Source organism: Salmo salar, chromosome 13, assembly GCF_965601325.2.
Source record: "Salmo salar chromosome 13, fSalSal1, whole genome shotgun sequence".
Classification (NCBI taxonomy): domain Eukaryota; kingdom Metazoa; phylum Chordata; class Actinopteri; order Salmoniformes; family Salmonidae; genus Salmo; species Salmo salar.
In genome coordinates this window covers 30,407,516-30,425,980 of record NC_138303.1, presented here as the reverse complement: position 1 = coordinate 30,425,980, position 18,465 = coordinate 30,407,516, and the positions used below count along the sequence as shown (strand labels likewise).

At 44.5% G+C, this 18,465-nt stretch overlaps 2 protein-coding genes across 2 annotated transcripts; one reads left to right on the top strand and one right to left on the bottom strand.

The window, feature by feature from the left end:
- The first annotated feature begins 2,230 nt into the window (after positions 1 to 2,230).
- LOC106566929 (transcription factor HES-5) lies at positions 2,231 to 3,539 on the top strand. The gene is made up of 2 exons (XM_014135530.1): positions 2,231 to 2,359; positions 2,513 to 3,539. Exons 1-2 carry the CDS (start codon positions 2,294 to 2,296, stop codon positions 2,951 to 2,953), a joined length of 507 nt encoding a protein of 168 aa, XP_013991005.1. The 5' UTR covers positions 2,231 to 2,293; the 3' UTR covers positions 2,954 to 3,539.
- Positions 3,540 to 7,246: 3,707 nt separating this feature from the next.
- On the bottom strand, positions 7,247 to 11,398 carry LOC106566920 (taste receptor type 1 member 1). Its single transcript, XM_014135524.3, has 6 exons — positions 11,217 to 11,398; positions 10,744 to 11,047; positions 9,696 to 10,451; positions 9,297 to 9,518; positions 9,020 to 9,143; positions 7,247 to 8,172 (listed from the first exon to the last, which is right to left on the bottom strand). The coding sequence occupies exons 1-6, from the start codon at positions 11,396 to 11,398 to the stop codon at positions 7,247 to 7,249; spliced, it is 2,514 nt and encodes an 837-aa protein (XP_013990999.2).
- Between the last annotated feature and the right edge of the window lie 7,067 nt (positions 11,399 to 18,465).

Sequence of the window (18,465 nt, the reverse complement as noted above, 5' to 3'; positions counted from 1 at the left end):
TAGCTGAGTCACATGTATTTCACCCCCCCCCCGCCCCCCAGTGGCATGGCTGAAGTTTCTCAGGGTTAGTCCTGCAGATGGTCTGGTGGTGGCTATGGCCCCCTCTCTCCCTCCAACCAGAGATCAAACACCGTGGCTAATGTGATGTGTAACAAGACACACTTCTATTGTCCCCTTATTGAGGCCAGTGAATAGACAGAGAGTGTGGGAAACAGGAGCTAGCACACTCCCAAAGGCACAGGGCTGATGGGAACCTGCCTTACTCCTCCACAGGCCTGGCAGTCCAGAGTGTATGGCAGGAATTGAGTCTGTGGGTGGGTCACTGTTCACACACACTTAAAGAGCCACGGACAAAGGCTAGCCAAAACTGTCTCGTCACCACACTGTCAATGTGGGCAACTCACGGCTAGCCTGAAAGGGAATGTCTAGCTAACAGGTAAATCATTTTTGTATAGATGAAGTTGACAAATTCCCATTTATGAGTAGCTCTAACTGCCTTCATGGAAAACGTTCAATGTTCATCCAGGCCAAAGTGGAAGAAAAAGACAGGGCAATCATGTAGCTCTTTGTCGATGTGCAAGGCCCCATTAACTAGATTTTTTCCAGATGGCCTGTGACATAGGGTTTCTGTTTGTCATGTGACAAAGGATCAATTAACATTCCCAATGGTGCATTGGGGGAGCGGCCTGGCTTTTGTAGCTCATCTACCCCAGTGCTGGTGACTGGTGGGAAACTAGGGGGAGAGAGTTCTCCTCACAGCACCCACAGGCCAGGCCACACATCTGTGACCTTTGCGCTGCCTGAACCACAACCATGGCACAGTGCCAGTGACTGTGGCATTGTCCCCAGTCTCCCAACCCTGGCCCAGCAGCACATAGTCCATCAAAGATCATAGATAGAAATTCTGGGATTTTTCTTGGGAAAGTAACCATTTAGCTTATTAGTTACAGTGTTACACTGTAGTGTCTCTTCTTTGTATTCAATGCCATAATATTTACCTCCAGGAGATATAATAACTCTTCAGTCATAGGGCTACTTCCAGTTGGAAAAATAAACTGTTGCTGTGAGATAATGCATTCTTGAATGAACCTTTCCTGGGTGCAATAAATCCACGCGTGGGCATGAGTTGTCTTGAGCTTTCCCACACTCAACAGCCAATGAGAACAGATATACAGACAACAGATAACACAATGGTTCAATGACTCAACTGTCTGTCAGTGGGGAGACTGCTTGTCTGGACGGAGTGTGTGTGAGGGGTTAGTGTGAGGACAGTGTGGTGTGTGTGTGGGCACACAACCTCCTCCCTCCGCATACCGCTGGATGTGTGAGAAAAGTCTGAAGTATACATAAGTGTGTGTGATCCCCACATTTCAACACAGCGACAGCCTGTGCTATGTGATTGTCTTCTGTATCAGACATTAGCATCATTTAGCATTAGTATCACTTCATAACAATACTAGCCTACTGGTTATTATGCCACTAACTTTAAAAAGTGTTGTAAACACTCTATTGCACTATTGGCTGCTTAAATAAAATGAATTGTATCCGAATTTTATGTCTTTTGTCGAAACTATGCAACAATTAAACTCATTTTTGGTTAATTATGATGAATATTGCTTGGAGAAAGAAAACTCTAAAGATTAATTTTATTTGTGAATTCTATACTGGCTTGATTGTGTTAGATGAAAGGGTTCTCAGGACGTCAACTAGAACATTTAATGAACTGAAACTACTTAGATATTTTCTTTATGGTCTAAATTTAGATATTTTCTTTATGGTCTAAATTTAGATATTTTCTTTATGGTCTAAATTTAGATATTTTCTTTATGGTCTAAATTTAGATATTTTCTTTATGGTCTAAATTAGATATTTTCTTTATGGTCTAAATTTAGATATTTTCTTTATGGTCTAAATTAGTCTCTTTGAAGAGGACTCTTCCCTTCAGAAGTGTGTCTCCGTTTCACTTGTTTTTACCTGTCATTATGTTGGAATGTTAATTGCATGTATAATGTATTAATGTATTATTAATCAATAGTTGCTGCTTATCTTGGGAAACATCCCTGTATTGCCTCTACTACCCCATTACCCATCAAGTTATTGATGTTTCTCCTATTGTTGCGATGGGCAGCCCTGTGGTCTCAGTAGTGTGGGAACCCCAGCTGGGCCTGGGCCACATGGCTTTGTCATGCTAATCCCTTGCTATATAAAGGGGGAGAGATCCCTCAGAGGGCCCAGACCACACTCTGCAGCCCAGGAAAAGTAGCCGACAGATCTGTCACTCTCTCACGCAGACATGGCTCCCTGCTTAACTAACTTCTCCTCTTTCCACCATCTGAAGTTCGCAGAAAAAGACATTAAGGTATGTATTAGGTTCAATCAATGTATGTGTGTGTATACAGAATAAAATTTGTATATTCATGTATATTGTGGCTTTTTGCAGTATTAGACTGTATTTCTTGGTGTCATATATTAGAACTGTCGACTAATCAAATGTTCTTCTCTGCCTCCTCAGATAAGGAAACCCATCGTGGAGAAGATGCGGCGAGATCGCATTAACGGCTGCATAGAGCAGCTCAAGCTCATCCTGGAGAAGGAGTTCCACAAAGAGGACCCCAATACCAAGCTGGAGAAAGCCGACATCCTGGAGATGACCGTGAGATTCCTGAGGCAGCAGCAGCAGCCACAGCCGGCTCCATCTCAGAGGGACTACAGCGAGGGTTACTCACAGTGCTGGAGGGAGTCTCTGCAGCTCCTGTCTGGAAGCCCCAAGAGAGACACCACCACCACCTCCGCTGGACCTCTTCAGGGGCTCCAACAGCAGCTCTCCTCCCAGGCCCAGAGATCCTGCAGCAGCCCGATGGTCTGCTCCACTTCCCCAGTCTCCTCCATCTTCCGTCCCACCGCCACGCTCCAGGACAAAGGAGTTAAAGGTCCAGTCTGGAGGCCCTGGTAGAGAGAGTTACTGGAGTCACTGTAAAACCTGAGGGAAACACTGGACTGTATGTCCCTCACTATGTAGGAAATATGCATTTCCAACCTCCTCCACTGTTGTGGGTTTACTGAGCTCGTATTGTCACATCACATTGATGGCCAGATATGGTGGCACATTTGATTTCTGGCATATGTGAAGTGAGGGTAGTCACTTTTTTGTGAAGATTGTTATTTCTCTTACTTGTTTTATCACATTAGCTTTTTTTTGTTTGTATTGAAGAATTTAGATAATTATTGAGTTATGATATTTTATTGTGAAATTTGAATTTATGGTGAAATTATTGCTTACTCCAGTGGAGTTCATGTGTTATGCTAGACGTGACAGTAACTACAATAGGCTACTGTATTTTCACCAGCAATTATTTGAGGATATTTCTCTTTTATTAATATGTTATGTTTTGGATGGATGTATCTTTTATAAAGGGACTAGTGTGTTGGTATACTTTGTAATAGCACTGTTGTTATTATTCTGATAGTTTTAAGAGCTTCTTTAATGCAATATAAACTATGTATGACTTGTATGACAATAAAACTATAATAACAACCTGTCTTTTGTCCAGGATTGTTCTTTTTGACCAAATTGTAGTGGATCTTGCAGTCCACCAATTCTGTTCTAACCAGTTCATATGATCCTCCTCCATGAAATGTCTTCTCACATTTGATAAACAAATTCAGGAAAATCCACATATAACTTTTGCAATAGTTTCCCTTTATAGGCATCTGTACGGGTTTAAATCAGCTGTCCCATCCTGCCACCGCAGATACCCAGTGAGAGGGCACACAGACAGACGGGCACTCACACCAACAGAAGGCAAGGCACCTCTCTATGGCCTGCTCATACAGAGTCTTCAGAAAGTATTCAGACCCCTTGACTTTTCCACATTTTGTTATGTTACAGCCTTATTCTAAAATGTATTAAATAAATAAAACATCTCAGCAATGTACACACAATACCCCATAATGACAAAGCAAAAACAGGTATTTAGAAATGTTTGCAAATTTAAAACAGATAAAAAAAGATAACCTTATTTACATAAGTATTCAGAGCCTTTGCTGTGAGACTCGAAATTGAGCTCAGGTGTATCCTGTTTCCATTGATTATCCTTGAGATGTTTCTACAACTTGATTGGAGTCCACCTGTTGTAAATTCAATTGATTGGACAGGATTTGGAAAGGCACACACCGGTCTATATAAGGTTCCACAGTTGACAGTGCATGTCAGAGCAAAAACTAAGCCATGAGGTCGAAGAAATTGAGAGCTCCGAAATTTAGAGCTCCGAGACAGAATTGTGTCGAGGCACAGATCTTGGGAAGGGTACCGAAACATGTCTGCAACATTGAAGGTCCCCAAGAACACAGTGGCCTCCATCATTCTTAAATGGAAGAAGTTTGGAACCACCAAGACTCTTCCTAGAGCTGGCCGCCCAGCCAAACTGAGCAATCCGGGGAGAAGGGTGTTGGTCAGGGAGGTGACCAAGAACCCGATGGTCACTCTGACAGAGCTCTAGAGTTCCTCTGTGGAGATGGGAGAACCTTCCAGAAGGACAACCATCTCTGCAGCACTCCACCAATCAGGCCTTTATGGTAGACTGGCCAGACGGACACCACTCCTCAGTAAAAGGCACATGACATCCCGCTTGGAGTTTGCCAAAAGGCACCAAGATTCTCTGGTCTGATGAAACCAAGATGAAACTCTTTGGCCTGAATGCCAGGTGTCACGTCTGGAGGAAAGCTGGCACCATCCCTACGGTGAAGCATGGTGTTGGCAACATGCTGTGGGGATATTTTTCAGCAGCAGGCACTGGAAGACTAGTCAGGATCGAGGCAAAGATGAACGGAGCGAAGTACAGAGAGACCTTTAATGAAAACCTGCTCCAGAGTGCTCAGGAGTTCAGACTGGGGCGAAGGTTCACCTTCCAACAGGACAACGATCCTAAGCACACAGCCAAGAGTGGCTTCGGGACAATTCTCTGAATATCCTTGAGTGGCCCAACCAGAGCCAGGACTTGAACCCGATCGAACATCCCTGGAGAGCCCTGAAAATAGCTGTGCACCAGCGATCCCCATCCAACCTAACAAAGCTTGAGAGGATCTGCAGAGAAGAATGGGAGAAACTCCCCAAATACAGGTGTGCCAAGTAGTGTCATACCCAAGAAGACTCGAGGCTGTAATCACTGCCAAATGTGCTTCAACAAAGTACGGAGTAAATGGTCTGAATACTTATGTAAATGTGATATTTCAGTTTTTTATTTATAAATTTATATAATTTTTGCTTTGTCATTATAGGATATTGTGTGTAGATTGATTAGGAAAAAATCTATTTAATACATTTTTGAATAAGGCTGTAACATAACAAAATGTGGAAGAAGTCAATGGGTCTGAATACTTTCCGAAGGCACTGTATTACCACTTTCTATTTTTCTATAGAGAGGCCAGACATATGCCACACAGACACTGAAGAAAGACGGCCAAACCAGCTGCATCTAAAGAAGGTTAGTTTTGGTTTTAAAACGACAATAATTTTGAAATATATAATAATTTGAGTCTTTTGACCAGGATTGTTATTTTTGAGCAATTTGTAGTGGATCTTGCTGTCCATCAATTCTATTCTAACCAGTTCATATGACCCCCTTCCACGAAATGTCTTGTCAATTTTGATGAACAAATTCTGGAAAATTCACATATGACTTTATCAATAGTTTCCCCCTAAGAGGCTTGGGTTAAGTATGGACGTTTTGCATTATGGAAAAGATGGGTTAACACATTAAAGGGCAATTCTACCACTTTTCAACCTCACATTAATTCTCTCCAAAGCCATATCAATGTCTACAAATGTGAAAATAGCACATTTCTACATTTTATTGTAGAAAAAGAAAAACCCTTGAATGAGTAGGTGTGTCCAAACTTTTGACTGGTAGTGTATGTAGACACTGATATGGTGCTGGAGATAATGAGTATCACGTTGAAAAGTGGTGGAATTGCCCTTTAAGGAAATACAAAGAAGGAAAACAAGGTTATTTCTTTATTCAAATAGTTATTTTATTTGGTTATTTCAAATAGTAAAAAGCGCTATACAAAAAAAAGTATATTAATTGATTAAAGCAAAAAGTATCGGAGTACCAAACTTGTACACGTAACCACAGCAGTGTTCTAGAATATTGGACCGTTGGGTTTTATACTTTTGGAATTCTCAGTGCAGCAAAAGCAATTTCTCCAACTGTCAACAGATTCAAATGATTAGAGGATGCGTACCAAGAGATGCATTGGTTGGGAATTGTGGTTAGTTGTGCGTTCGGTCTATGCGTCCCCTGTGGATGAGGGTCTAGCTATGTCACAATGGGACGCCGGACTATCGTGTCCTAGCTTCTGTGCTTCTGATTTACGCTTTATGTAATGTACATAGTGACTCACACATTTGGATTTAAAACCCAAAAAATAGATAGATCTTCATATATTCACAATTTTAGCATCTGTGGCAGCACCATTGAGGCTTAGTCAATTTTCATCTTCACGATTGGCTGATCCCTCCTGATGACCCAGTTGGACATGACTCCAACAGGGTCACCAAGAGGGATCCGCCAATGAAGTTGGAAGTCCCACCCAGTTGACTACATTAAAATGGTGGAAGCCCTCAATGGCACTGCTCATGCTAATACGGTCTTTCAGCCACTAGAGCCTCTTTCATTCTCTATGTTTAAAACAGAGCAGTATGGGACATGTGTATGGATATTTGGGATAGCTGGTTTCAAATCAGAGGCTTATACCGATGTAGGATCTCAATTTGTTGCTGAATGTTCCTGCACAGCAGGGAATGCAAACGTGTGCTGTATTTTTTTTTTTTAAAGGCTTCTAAAGTTTGTCATTTACATTTTTAAATTTCAGACTTCACTTGCCCTAAGGAAAAATGTATCAACCCATAAAAAATGTCCATTAATTATAATCCACATAATAATTCACATTTCTTGTTGCTGCAGGATTATTTTCCTGAATCCTGCTACCGCAGATACCAAGTGAGAGGGCACACAGACAGTATTCACACCAACAGTGCCTTCGGAAAGTATTCAGACCCCTTAACCTTTTCCACATTTTGGAGACCAGACATATCACACACAGACACTGAAGAAAGACCACAACATGTATTTTCTACTAGCTAAGAGCAGAGCAACATTTACTATGTCATTTTTAAAGCCATACAATGGATTGGGAATAAGTATCCAGAAATGCAAAACGCAAATCTATGATGAAAACATATCTTTCAGTCTTTGTTCATGGTATACATCTGAATACAGTTTTGGAAATGGGCCGTTGTGTTCATTTGGGGCCTCAGCACCATGATGTAGACCTTAGGCATGAAATAACCACCGAGTATACCGAGCACACTGGACACTATGGCCAGCACATGCATGGCCATGGCAAACTCCCCCCTGCTGACAAAATAGATGGTGAAGAAGCTGATCCAGGAGATCATGTATATCATGAGACTAAAGGTGATACACTTGGCCTCGTTGTAGTTGGCTGGCAGGTCTTTGCCCATGTAACTGAAGGAGAAGCAGAGCGTGCTGAGCAGAGAGACGTAGGCTAGCTCTATCATGGCCCAAAAAGAGAGGGTGTTACTACACTCCGTGACGATGCTGTCGGAGTAGAAGTCCACGTCTTGGGAGGGGTATGGGGGGTTTAGAGTAACACGGAGCACAGAGATCAACAAAACTGTCATGGAAACAACGAGGACAGTGACTTCAGGCCCGTGGTTCTTAGCCCAGGTATCATAGGCCCGGGGAAGCTTGGAGGATAGCTTAAAGATACACACTACCTGGAAGGAACGGACGGTGACACAAGCCAGACACATGGTAAAGCTGAAGACGAAGAGAGGCTGCTTGAGAAGGCAGTCAGTCCGAGACGGGAAGCCAAAGTGGCACAGGGCACTGGCAGCCGCGGCGGTTAGGGCCAGAAGCATCACCAGGCAGGTGTGCCCACCGGCCGACTTGACCACAGGGGTGCCCAGGTTGAGGAGGAAGATGACCCCTGTCCCCAGGGTCATGAGCAAGGTCAGAGCCAGGAGGAGTAGCAGGGCGATAGACAGGGGACCGCCCCAGGCCAGCAGTAGGACTGTCCGATCCAGACACACCTCGCTTTCCGCTGGGGACCACTGGTAAAGCTCACACTTCTGGCACCGGGTGGATCCTAAAGAGTGACATACCATAACATCAATGCTGGGGTCAGTTCAATATTTATAGTACCAAGTTTCCAAAGATTAAGGGGTTTAGCTACATTCATTAATTGAGATTAAAAGCATCCCCATAATTGAATGGATAGCATTGATTACAACACCATCAGAGATTGTATTCCCATCATGTGTTATTCGATTAGACTGCTAAATAGCTAACAAAATGGCTACACAAACTATCTGAGTTGACCTTTGTATCTGATTCTCTATGCACACACTACACACACTGATACTCCAACACACATATAAACACTCACTCCATAATTTGCTCACACACACATAATATGCACATACATACTGACTCTACACACACTCACATACAATCATCATATATGCTGCTGCTACCCTGTTAATCATATATCCTGATGCCTCGTTGCCTTACCCCTATACATATCTACCTCTATCCATCCAGTATCCCTGCACATTGTGAATATGGTATTGGAACTGACCCTGTATATAGTATGCTTACTTACTTTATTGTGTTCTTCTTGTTTCTTATTTTTATATATTGTGTGTTTTAGTTGTACCTTGTTATTTGTTGTATTACATTGTTATTGATTACTGCATTGTTTGGGTTAGAGCTTGCAAGAAAGGCATTTTACTGTACTTGTGTGCATGTGACATTAAAACTTGAAACTTGAAAACTAGTGCTACCACCTGCTATAGGAGACAGTTTATGGAAGGGCAACATATGTCACCTGCTGGACACTTTCAAACAGTACAAATGGAATGTTCTTTAACAGACAGGGCTTGGACAATGGATGGGCATACAAGGCAACTGGTTTGTGTAATCTGTAATCTCACCAGTCTTGTTGAGGAAGTTGTGAGCAGCACAGGCCAGGCAGTCGAAGCAGCACTTGTGTTGTCCCGTCTGCAGCTTCCTGTGTCCTTTTGGGCATTCTGGGGAGCATATCGACGGAGGCACCTCCTAGACACACCCAGAAACACACACCGATGTCCACCTATAACCAGGTGTTTCACTTTCTATTTCTATAGTACCCAAAAACTATTCTGCAATTTCATCTGACAATGGATATGATTATAATACTACTGTGCAAATGCTGTAATTCTGAGCCTTTACTTTTCCTGTGTATCCGTCGTCACTACCCCATTCAATTTGAGCAGGGTCCACTGTGAGGTCAGTGGGGTCTGCAGTATAAGAGCCCACCTCACGGAGAGACCACTCTGTTCCCCTCCAAATCCAGGTCACGATGTCATATCCTGTGGGCGGGTCTCCGTTCTCATTAAAGTAAATAGAGGAGTTCCCAACAGAGAATCTCACCTGCTTTAACAGTGGCAGAAGCTGAGGGATAGACAGAAGACAAAGAACATACACTAAACATGACTGTAACATACCTGTGATAGTAAACATGGTTTACTGTTGATTTTCAATAGTACATGACAATCAAGTCTATAGTGGACTTCGCTTTCTTTAGAGCAGACTTTTTGACTACAGTACCACCATTTTGAAAACACTAACCTGCCAAGGTAGCACTTCAGACTTTTGGCATTCACCCAAGCCACAACCAAGTGCTTGATGCAGTGCATGTGCCACAGCATATACAGCCTTGTAAACATTATAAGAGGATTTGATGTCATAGTCCCCCAAAGAGAAGTTTTTTGCTGCCATGCTGGAGAGGTCCGTATTTTGCAAACATTCAACACTCAGGTCCATCGTGCCATTGGAGGTGCCACTAAGTAACTTTGGAACAGCATGGCGTTCGAACTCCTCAAACCCAGCTATTGCTGTGTATTTGATGGAGATGCCTAGTACAGTCCCAATGGTGTGAATACCTGGTATCCCTGACACTAGAGTGGCGACTGACCAGTCCTCTGTCCCTATCCACACCTTACCAGTTACACCCTGCTCTATGACAAACGGGAAGAACTGACTGACTTTGGTCCTGCTGGAGAACACGACAATAGTGTTGACCTTGGTCTTCACAATGTTCTTGACTATGTTCCTCATGGTCTGGTTGTTGGCGGAGGTGAGTTCGGGGATGATCCCTTGGTAGGAGATGCAGATGTCAAAGTGAGCAGCCTGAAGAGAGAGACTCTCTATGCCCTGGAGGCCGTAGGAGTCGTCGCTGCCCAGTAGAACGATCCAGGTCCAGTTAAAACGGACCAGCAGCTGGACCATGGCGTCCACCTGGTTCTTGTCACTGGGGATGGTGCGGAAGAAGGCTGGGTAGAGGAGCTTGTTACTCAGCATCTCATTGGAGGCTTCATAGGAGATCTAGGAAAAATATCACAGATAAGAGGAGGAGGAGGAGGAAGAGGAGAGGGAGGAGGAGGATGGGGAGGGGGAGGATAAATAAGAGGAGGAAGAAGAAGAGGAGGAGGACAAAGTATAAAGTATAGGAGGCAAGAAGAATAAATATTTACATATATAAATAGGTTTGAAAAAACAAGTAAGATCAAAAGGAAGAGCAAAAGAAGACTAAAACAAATGGTCACAACTGTATTCCATTCTTAGTCTAGAGAGAATAGATATTAGCATTAGTTTTACTGGTGACCATACACTGTACCTGTGGCACAAGATAAGAGCCCAGCACTGCAGCAGGGGTGAAGGTGTAACTGCTACTATCAGGCCCGATCACTGCCACTGCCCTCGGGTCACCACCTGTGTTGTTCCCTAAAGTTCTCTGGTACTGTTGGGCCAGCATGGCCAGAGTGGCCAGCACACTGGCTGGTTGATTGCAGGTGTCATACGCATGGTAACCCAGTGATACCCCTGGGAGAAGATGCTGGTTTTTGGTACCGTTGTTGATCTCCTCCACAGCGAATCTCATGGCTTGTATCAAATGATAGCCATGTTTATTAAATTTCCCTCTGAATAGGAGAGAATTGATTGCAAGCAAAATCAAAATAAATCTATAATATAAAGAAAGTGTTTGATTCAAGTCCCAATAACTCCTTGATTCTCTAAAATTAACTAAAATGCCAGGGAAATAGATTAACAAAATATGTCCTCTTGTGAGATATTTGCTATTGTACTTACTCTTTACAGGCTCCCAGGGCTGGTAGGTTGGAGCTGGAGGGGGCCAACTTGTGTAGGGGAAAGAGACCAGAGATGGTGTAGTCCCCTGGAAGCTGCAGACCGGTTCCCTCAGTCAGCTGATGGCCAGCCAGGATCAGTACCAACCAGCCCAGGACGACACACACACCACCACACACATACATACCTCAACCTCAACAAACCACAGCCCTGAACTGGAAATATGGGCATTCTACCTATTTTTATATAGAATGGATGGATGGGTGGAGTGGAAAGAAGGTGGAATGGAGGGAGAGAGGGAGGGAGGTGAATGTGGATGGTTTTGCATCTTTCCCAGTGATGAAGTAAGGAACATTTGCATTTTGAGATTGGTTTTTCATACAGTAGAGTTAGCTTTATATTGAAATGAACTGCATGAATGTACACGAGTAGAATCTTCATTTGATCACTCTTTTGTGATCACTGGTAGGCCTGATCACCGACAACGATGAGACAGCCTATAGGGAGGAGGTCAGAGACCTGGCAGTGTGGTGCCAGGACAACAACCTCCCCCTCAATGTGAGCAAGACAAAGGAGCTTACTGTGAACTACAGGAAAAGGAGGGCCGTACAGGCCCCCATTAACATCGACGGGGCTGAAGTGGAGCGGGTCGAGAGTTTCAAGTTCCTTCGTGTCCACATCACCAACAAACTATCATGGTCCAAACACACCAAGACAGTTGCGAAGAGCGCACGACAACACTTTTTCCCCCTCAGGAGACTGAAAAGATTTGGCATGGGTCCCCAGATCCTCAAAAAGTTCTATAGCTGCACCATCGAGAGCATCCTTACCGATTGCATCACTGCCTGGTATGGCAACTCCTCTGGATCTGACTGTAAGGCGCTACAGAGGGTCGTGCGAACGGCCCAGTACATCACTGGGGCCAATCTTCCTGCCATCCAGGAACTATATACTCGGCGGTGTCAGATGAAGGCCCCAAAAATTGTCAAAGACTCCAGTCACCCAAGTCACAGACTGTTCGCTCTGCTACCACACGGCAAGTGGTACCGGAGTGCCGAGTGTAGGACCAAAAGTCTCCTTAACAGCTTCTACCCCCCAGGCCATAATGCTGCTGAACAATTAATAAAATGGCCAACCAGACTACTTACATTGATCCCCCTGCTACTTGCTGTTTATTATCTATGCACAGTCACTTTACAAATTACTTCGACTAACCTGAACCCCTGCACATTGACTTGGTACACGTAGCCCCTGTATATAGCCTTGTTATTGTTATGTAACTTTCTTGTTACTTTTTTATTTTATTTTTTTACTTTAAGAGACACACCACACACTTAAAATCAATGGATATGTCAGATTGCTTTGACTGAAAGGTTAGTCACAATGTAAATCAGAGCTGGTTAATTTTTTTCTATCTTATCGGTTTTGTTTTGATTTTTGCGGGAGGGGGAAGGGGAAATCACGATTAGAATATGTTGAGGGGAAAACACATTTTCTAACAAGAGCACATCAGGGTACTAAAATCTTTCCAACGTATCTTCTGCTCCATTTTCCATGAGTGGTGGACAGTCAATATAGAAACCTTCCCTAAATTGTTATTGCTGCTAACACTGTTGGGCTGAATTTCCATTCTCTATCCATTACCAAAACCACAGTGACATTTGAGGCCCAGATTGTGCCCCATGTGTAAACACACCTTTAACCACGGACAGCCTATTTGCCTCATACTCACACACTGCAGGATCTGCAAACTCAAAAGAAGACCACAGTTTCCCTTTGTTTTGACAGCAATATTAGACATTTTGTTAACCACATTATTACAAATGCAAATGCCATGTAAAGTAAAAACATTGTACAAGCTTGGCAAAATAAAGTATTTCCATATCCATCAACATAGTTGCACTGAGAACATTTGCCTAGATGTAGGTTTCTAGCCACGGGAGGGGCAAAAAATGCATCTGTGGTTTTTAGTGCTGAGAGATTAGTGCTTTTTGATAAGGGCGCAACTTTGGTTTTAGAAATGGGGGGGACATAATATTTTTTTGTATTATTATTTTTATCCGGTCAGATAAACACTCCAAACAGCCAACCCTACTGCTCGTAGGCGTCTGCATGGTCCTAAAAAAACACTCCTGCCCCCAGTGAAGTTGGTTCGGTTTGGGTTTGATAAAAATAAAAATAAATCATGTTTTTTGATTTCGGTTTCCATTATTTGGGTTGAACGCTGTAACAATACAGCATAAACAATTAATACAAGTCCCATGATAGTAGTGACTGTTTCAGTATGATATGTTGGATAAAGGAATAAAGACAGACACCAATGTCAAGTTCAATAGCCTTGTTCATGCATTGTACAAATCCCTACGCGCGGAGTCCGGGGAACAGTCCGGCTAGTCAATTACCTATCAACTAGACTCCGTAAAATCATCATTTTCAATAGAAAGTGCAAACATAACGGCATAACATTAAGTTCTTAACAGTCAAGTCATAACAATTGAAAAAGCATGACATTTTCTTTTTACTTCAGTTGTCATCTTCCTTTTTTTCTTCTTTAATAATGAGGTTAACAGAGACAAGTTAACACAGTCTCTTGCTTACAGAGTAAGCCTGTCCGGTGGCTTGCACAGCCGACCCACCCGTGAGTAAGTATGGGCTCTGACAGGGGTAGGATTAGGGCCACGAGCTGGAGAGCTTGGTGGGGTAGAAGCCTCACCTTCAGTTGGCTCATGTCTCAATTCTGCACCCCTTACCCTTAGGCCTGGACTGTGATCCAGCTCATCTAGGTGAGTGTATGGCGTGTTCTGGTTTGTCTGCTCTGCTACGCGCAGATCCACCCGATTGCGACGATAGAGGGAGCCACCAACATCCACCAGGTAAGAACGTGGTGCAACTCTCTGTAGGCATGTGCCCAGCCTCCAAAGTTCTGTGTGGTCTCCCGGCAGCGGTTTCATCCTTATCATTTCACCCACCTCCAGCTCTGGTAGGTCTCGAGCAGTCCAGTCATAGAAGCCCTTAGCGAGCTGCTTTCTGTGACGCAGTTTGTCCGTGATGCCAACCATGACGCAGGGCTCAAGTAGCTTGTTAGCTACGGGGATGGTAGTCTTCAGACGTCTGGACAGAAGGCGTTGTGCTGGGCTGCTGTCCATGTTTTCGGTGGGCGTGTTCCTCCACTGTAAGATCGCTTTCCATGGGTCGTTGCTGTCGCGCACGGCCCTACTTAACAGGTTTTTTGCAGTCTTGACAGCTGACTCTGCCTTGCCATTTGCTTTTGGGTGTCTTGGAAAGGAGGTCATGTGGTCAAACTCCCATTCTGAGGCGAAATGCTTGAACTGTGCAGGGAATTGTGGGCCATTGTCCGTGATTACCTTGTCAGGCTGACCTTGCCTATGCAAACTGCGCCTTGCAGCGCTTTATGACCGTCTCTGCAGACAAGTCAGGGAGAAGTTCAATTTCCCAAAAGTCAGAGTAGTGATCAACAATGAGAAGATAGTCCTTTTGTCTGTGGCTGAATAAGTCCATGCTGATGATTTGCCAGGCCCTTGTGGGCAGTTCGTGTGACATCATGGTTTCCTTTTGCTGTTCATGAGCGTACTCGTTGCATGTGGTACAGTTGCTGACAAAGTCTTTCATTTCTGCATGCATGTTTGGCCAGTATAATGTTTCACGAGCCTGGCGGTAGCATGCGTCACCTCCAACATGACTGGAGTGTATCCGGGTAAGTATCTCTGGACGTAGTGATTTGGGAATAATGACCTTCTGACCTCTGAACAAGACGCCATTTTGCATGCTGATCTCATCTCGAAAGGTCCAGTATTCTCTCACTGTGAAAGGTGTCTCCTCTTTCAGGTATGGCCATCCTGCGAGAGCCATGGACTTCAGTGACTGTAGGTGTTTGTCCTTGTCAGTGTGTTGCCTGATCTGGGCTAGGCGGTGATCTGTGACGTTTAAGTAGTCTGCCTGATTGATCTGTTGAACATCTTGTTGTTCCTGCTGTAGCAAACAGATGGCCTGCCACTGATAGGCAGTGCCTCTGCCTGTACATTGTGCTGTTGCCCTGCTCAGTGTGTGACCTTCAGGCTGTAGTTTTGAAGAGTCAGGAGCATGCTTTGAAGCCTCTTGGGCGCGTTGAGGAGGGGTTTACTGAATATGGCAATGAGTGGTTTGTAGTCAGTTTCAGCGGTGACCAGCTCTCGACCATATAACTAGTGATGGAATCGCTGGCAGGAGAAGACGATGCTAAGGCACTCTTTCTCAATTTGTGCATAGTTTTGTTCGGTGGGTGTGAGCGCTCTCGAGGCAAACGCAACGGGCTGGCCTTCCTGCATAAGGCAGCATCCAAGTCCCCTTTGGCTGGAGTCGCTCTGGATTGTGACAGGCTTCGTGAAGTTGTAGTAGCGCAACACTGGCATGGATGAAGCCAGAGATTTCATCTCCTGCACCGCGGCCTCGTGCTTGGGTAGCCAGTGCCATGGTGTGTCTTTGTCCAGCAACCGGTGCAGAGGCTCACAGACTGCTGATAGGTGTGGCATGAACTTTGCAAGATACTTTGTAAAACCGATGAGACGCTGTACTCCTTTTGCATCAGACGGGTTTGGCATGTCAAGTGTGGGTCCGGCTTCAGGCCTTTTGCTGAGAGAATGTGGCCATGGAAGTTGACGTCTTTCACCTTGAACTGCAGCTTCTTCAGGCCAAGACGAAGCTTAACTGATCGACAGCGCTCCATCAGTGCCTGGAGCTTCACATCGTGGTCGCGTTCTGCTTCTTCGTCTGTGTCACCACAGCCTACAATCAGGACATCATCGGCGATGGGTTCAATGCCCTTGAGCCCAGCCAGTAACTTGTGCTGCTTGCGTTGGTATACCTCAGGTGCCACTGAGACACCAAACGGGAGCTTGAGCCAGCGTTTCCGACCCCAGGGGGTCCAGAAGGTAGTCATGAAGCTGCTTTCTTCATCCAGCTTGCTTTGAAGGAATGCATCTCGGGCATCCACCAAGGTGAAAATCCTGGCCTTGGGAAGCTTGTAGAGGACATCTTCTAGTGTCGGCATGATGTAGTGGGATCGTTTCAGTGCTTGGTTCAGATGCTTTGTGTCGATGCAGACCCTCAGCTTCTCTGTTTTTTTTCACTATGACCATATTGCTGATCCGGTCAGTTGGTTCGGTCACAGATGTCATGTGGCCATCGGCCTCATACTTGTCCAGCTGGGCCTTCACAGCGACTTTCATTGCAATGGGCACATTGCGAGGAGCACACTGGACTGGAGTGATGCTCTCATCCACTTCAAAGTGTACCTCCCCATGCACTGATTCAACGGGCATGTTGAATACATTGTCATATCTGCTGAGTAGTTGTTCTTTGGACAGGGGTCCATGCTGGACAGGATCCACAATGTGCAGGTCATTTGGAACAGTGAACTGCATCAGTCCCAGGCGTTCGCATTTAGAGCCTGAGAGGAGAGGATATTAACTGGTTTTCACAATCTCAAACTCCAACTTGTGTTTGCGTCCCCGAATAACACATTCGGTCTCAAAAGGTGCCCATAGAGCTCATTAGCTCTCCTGAGTACAGCTTTAGTCTAGTATCGCTGGGAAATAGATGTGTGCCAGGTGACAGATTGATTTTGTCTTTGTAGCTCATTACGTTGCATGTAGCACCGGAATCCAGTTGACATTGTTGTTGCTTGTTGTGTAATCGTAGTGTCACAAACCATTTCTTCCCTCGAGTGTACAGCCCCAATGGATTCATGCATGTAAATGTCAATTTCACTGTTCAGCTCTGAACATTGAGTGACATCATCAACACAGTGAATCTTGCCCTCACTCACCTTTTTTTTTGCTTTTGAGACACTTTTGCAAAGCGATTATTAGTTCCACAAGCTCTGCATGGTTTTCCATAGGCAGGGCAGTGCTCTTTGCCACGTGTGTGTGTATTCCCACAGTATTTACATGCTACGGGGCGCTCTGTGTTCACCGTTCGTGGTGAATTACTCTGCCTCGATGTTTTGTCTGAATGTCTGCCTAGCAACAGCGTGAACAGTATCAACGTCGGAGCGTGGGGTTTCGATTTCCATTGCTCTCATTCTCATGTCAGTGACTTCAGCAGTGCGGCACATTTCGATGGCAGTTACTAATGTTAAGCCTCTCTCTCTCTCAGTAGATGCTGGCGCGTATTCTCATTTGCAATTCCCAGTACTATTTTGTCACGAATCAATTCATCTTTCAATCCCCCGTATTCACAAGTGGCGGATTTTTCTCTCAAATGGGTTACAAAGTTGTGTACTCACCCTCTTCCTGTTTGCAGCTTCCGATAACGAACCGCTCGTAAATTACGTTTCTGGCGGGTTTGAAGTAATTCTCCAATGCATCACACTGTTGTCGTGCTGTGAGGGTGAGATTGTGCCGGTAGATATGCCTGCATTCGCTGCCCATTAAACTCCTCAGAGTTGCCGCTTGTACCTCGTTGGGTTTCTCATGTAGACCGGTCGCCAGCTCATAGTCCTCGAATTCATCCCTGAAATTGTCCCAATTAGTATTCCAGTCCCCTGTGAGAACTATGGGATATGGTGGTGGAATGTTTGCTGCCATAGCGATGGAATTGGAGATTTCTTTGCCTTCAGTCATCGAGGTAGGTAGTGATGCTAGCTAGCCAGCTAACAACGAGTTGATCAGTGTTGTAACTAGGAGTGGGAATCGGCATGTGTTCACATATGGAACGTAACTGCGCCTATACTGTACTTAGCTACAAAAATAACAAACGTGTGGTTTTCGAGACACTTCTGATACCATGTTTCAGTATGATATGTTGGATAAAGGAATAAAGACAGACACCAATGTCAAGTTCAATAGCCTTGTCCATGCATTGTACAAATCCCTACACACGGAGTCCGGGGAACAGTCCGGCTAGTCGATTACTGTCATGCCCTGACCTGAGAGAGATGTTTTATTTCTCTATGTGTTGTAATTCTTTGTTTTGGCTGAGTATGGTTTCCAATCAGAGGCAACTGTCTATCGTTGTCTCTGATTGGGAATCATACTTAGGCAGCCCTTTTTCCCTCCTTCAGTGTAGAATCTTGTTTTTGTACAGCTCAATAAGCCTGCAGAACGTGACGTTCATTTTCCGTTGTTTATTATTTTGTTTTAGTGTTCTGAGTTATAATAATTACTGATCATGAGCACTTACCACGCTACACCTTGGTCTTCTCCTTGCGACGATCGTCACAGAAGATCCCACCACAAAAAGACCAAGCAGCGTG

Excerpts from the sequence above, each read along its gene's own strand:
- LOC106566920 (XM_014135524.3), bottom strand. The coding sequence starts at position 11,398 with ATGTATGTGTGTGGTGGTGTGTGTGTCGTCCTGGGCTGGTTGGTACTG. Across the intron at positions 11,048-11,216 it reads GCCCTGGGAGCCTGTAAAGA|AGGGAAATTTAATAAACATG; the intron begins GTAAGTACAATA and ends TCTCCTATTCAG. Across the intron at positions 9,144-9,296 it reads ACGACGGATACACAGGAAAA|GAGGTGCCTCCGTCGATATG; the intron begins GTAAAGGCTCAG and ends GGGTGTGTCTAG.
- LOC106566929 (XM_014135530.1), top strand. The coding sequence starts at position 2,294 with ATGGCTCCCTGCTTAACTAACTTCTCCTCTTTCCACCATCTGAAGTTC. Across the intron at positions 2,360-2,512 it reads TCGCAGAAAAAGACATTAAG|ATAAGGAAACCCATCGTGGA; the intron begins GTATGTATTAGG and ends CTGCCTCCTCAG.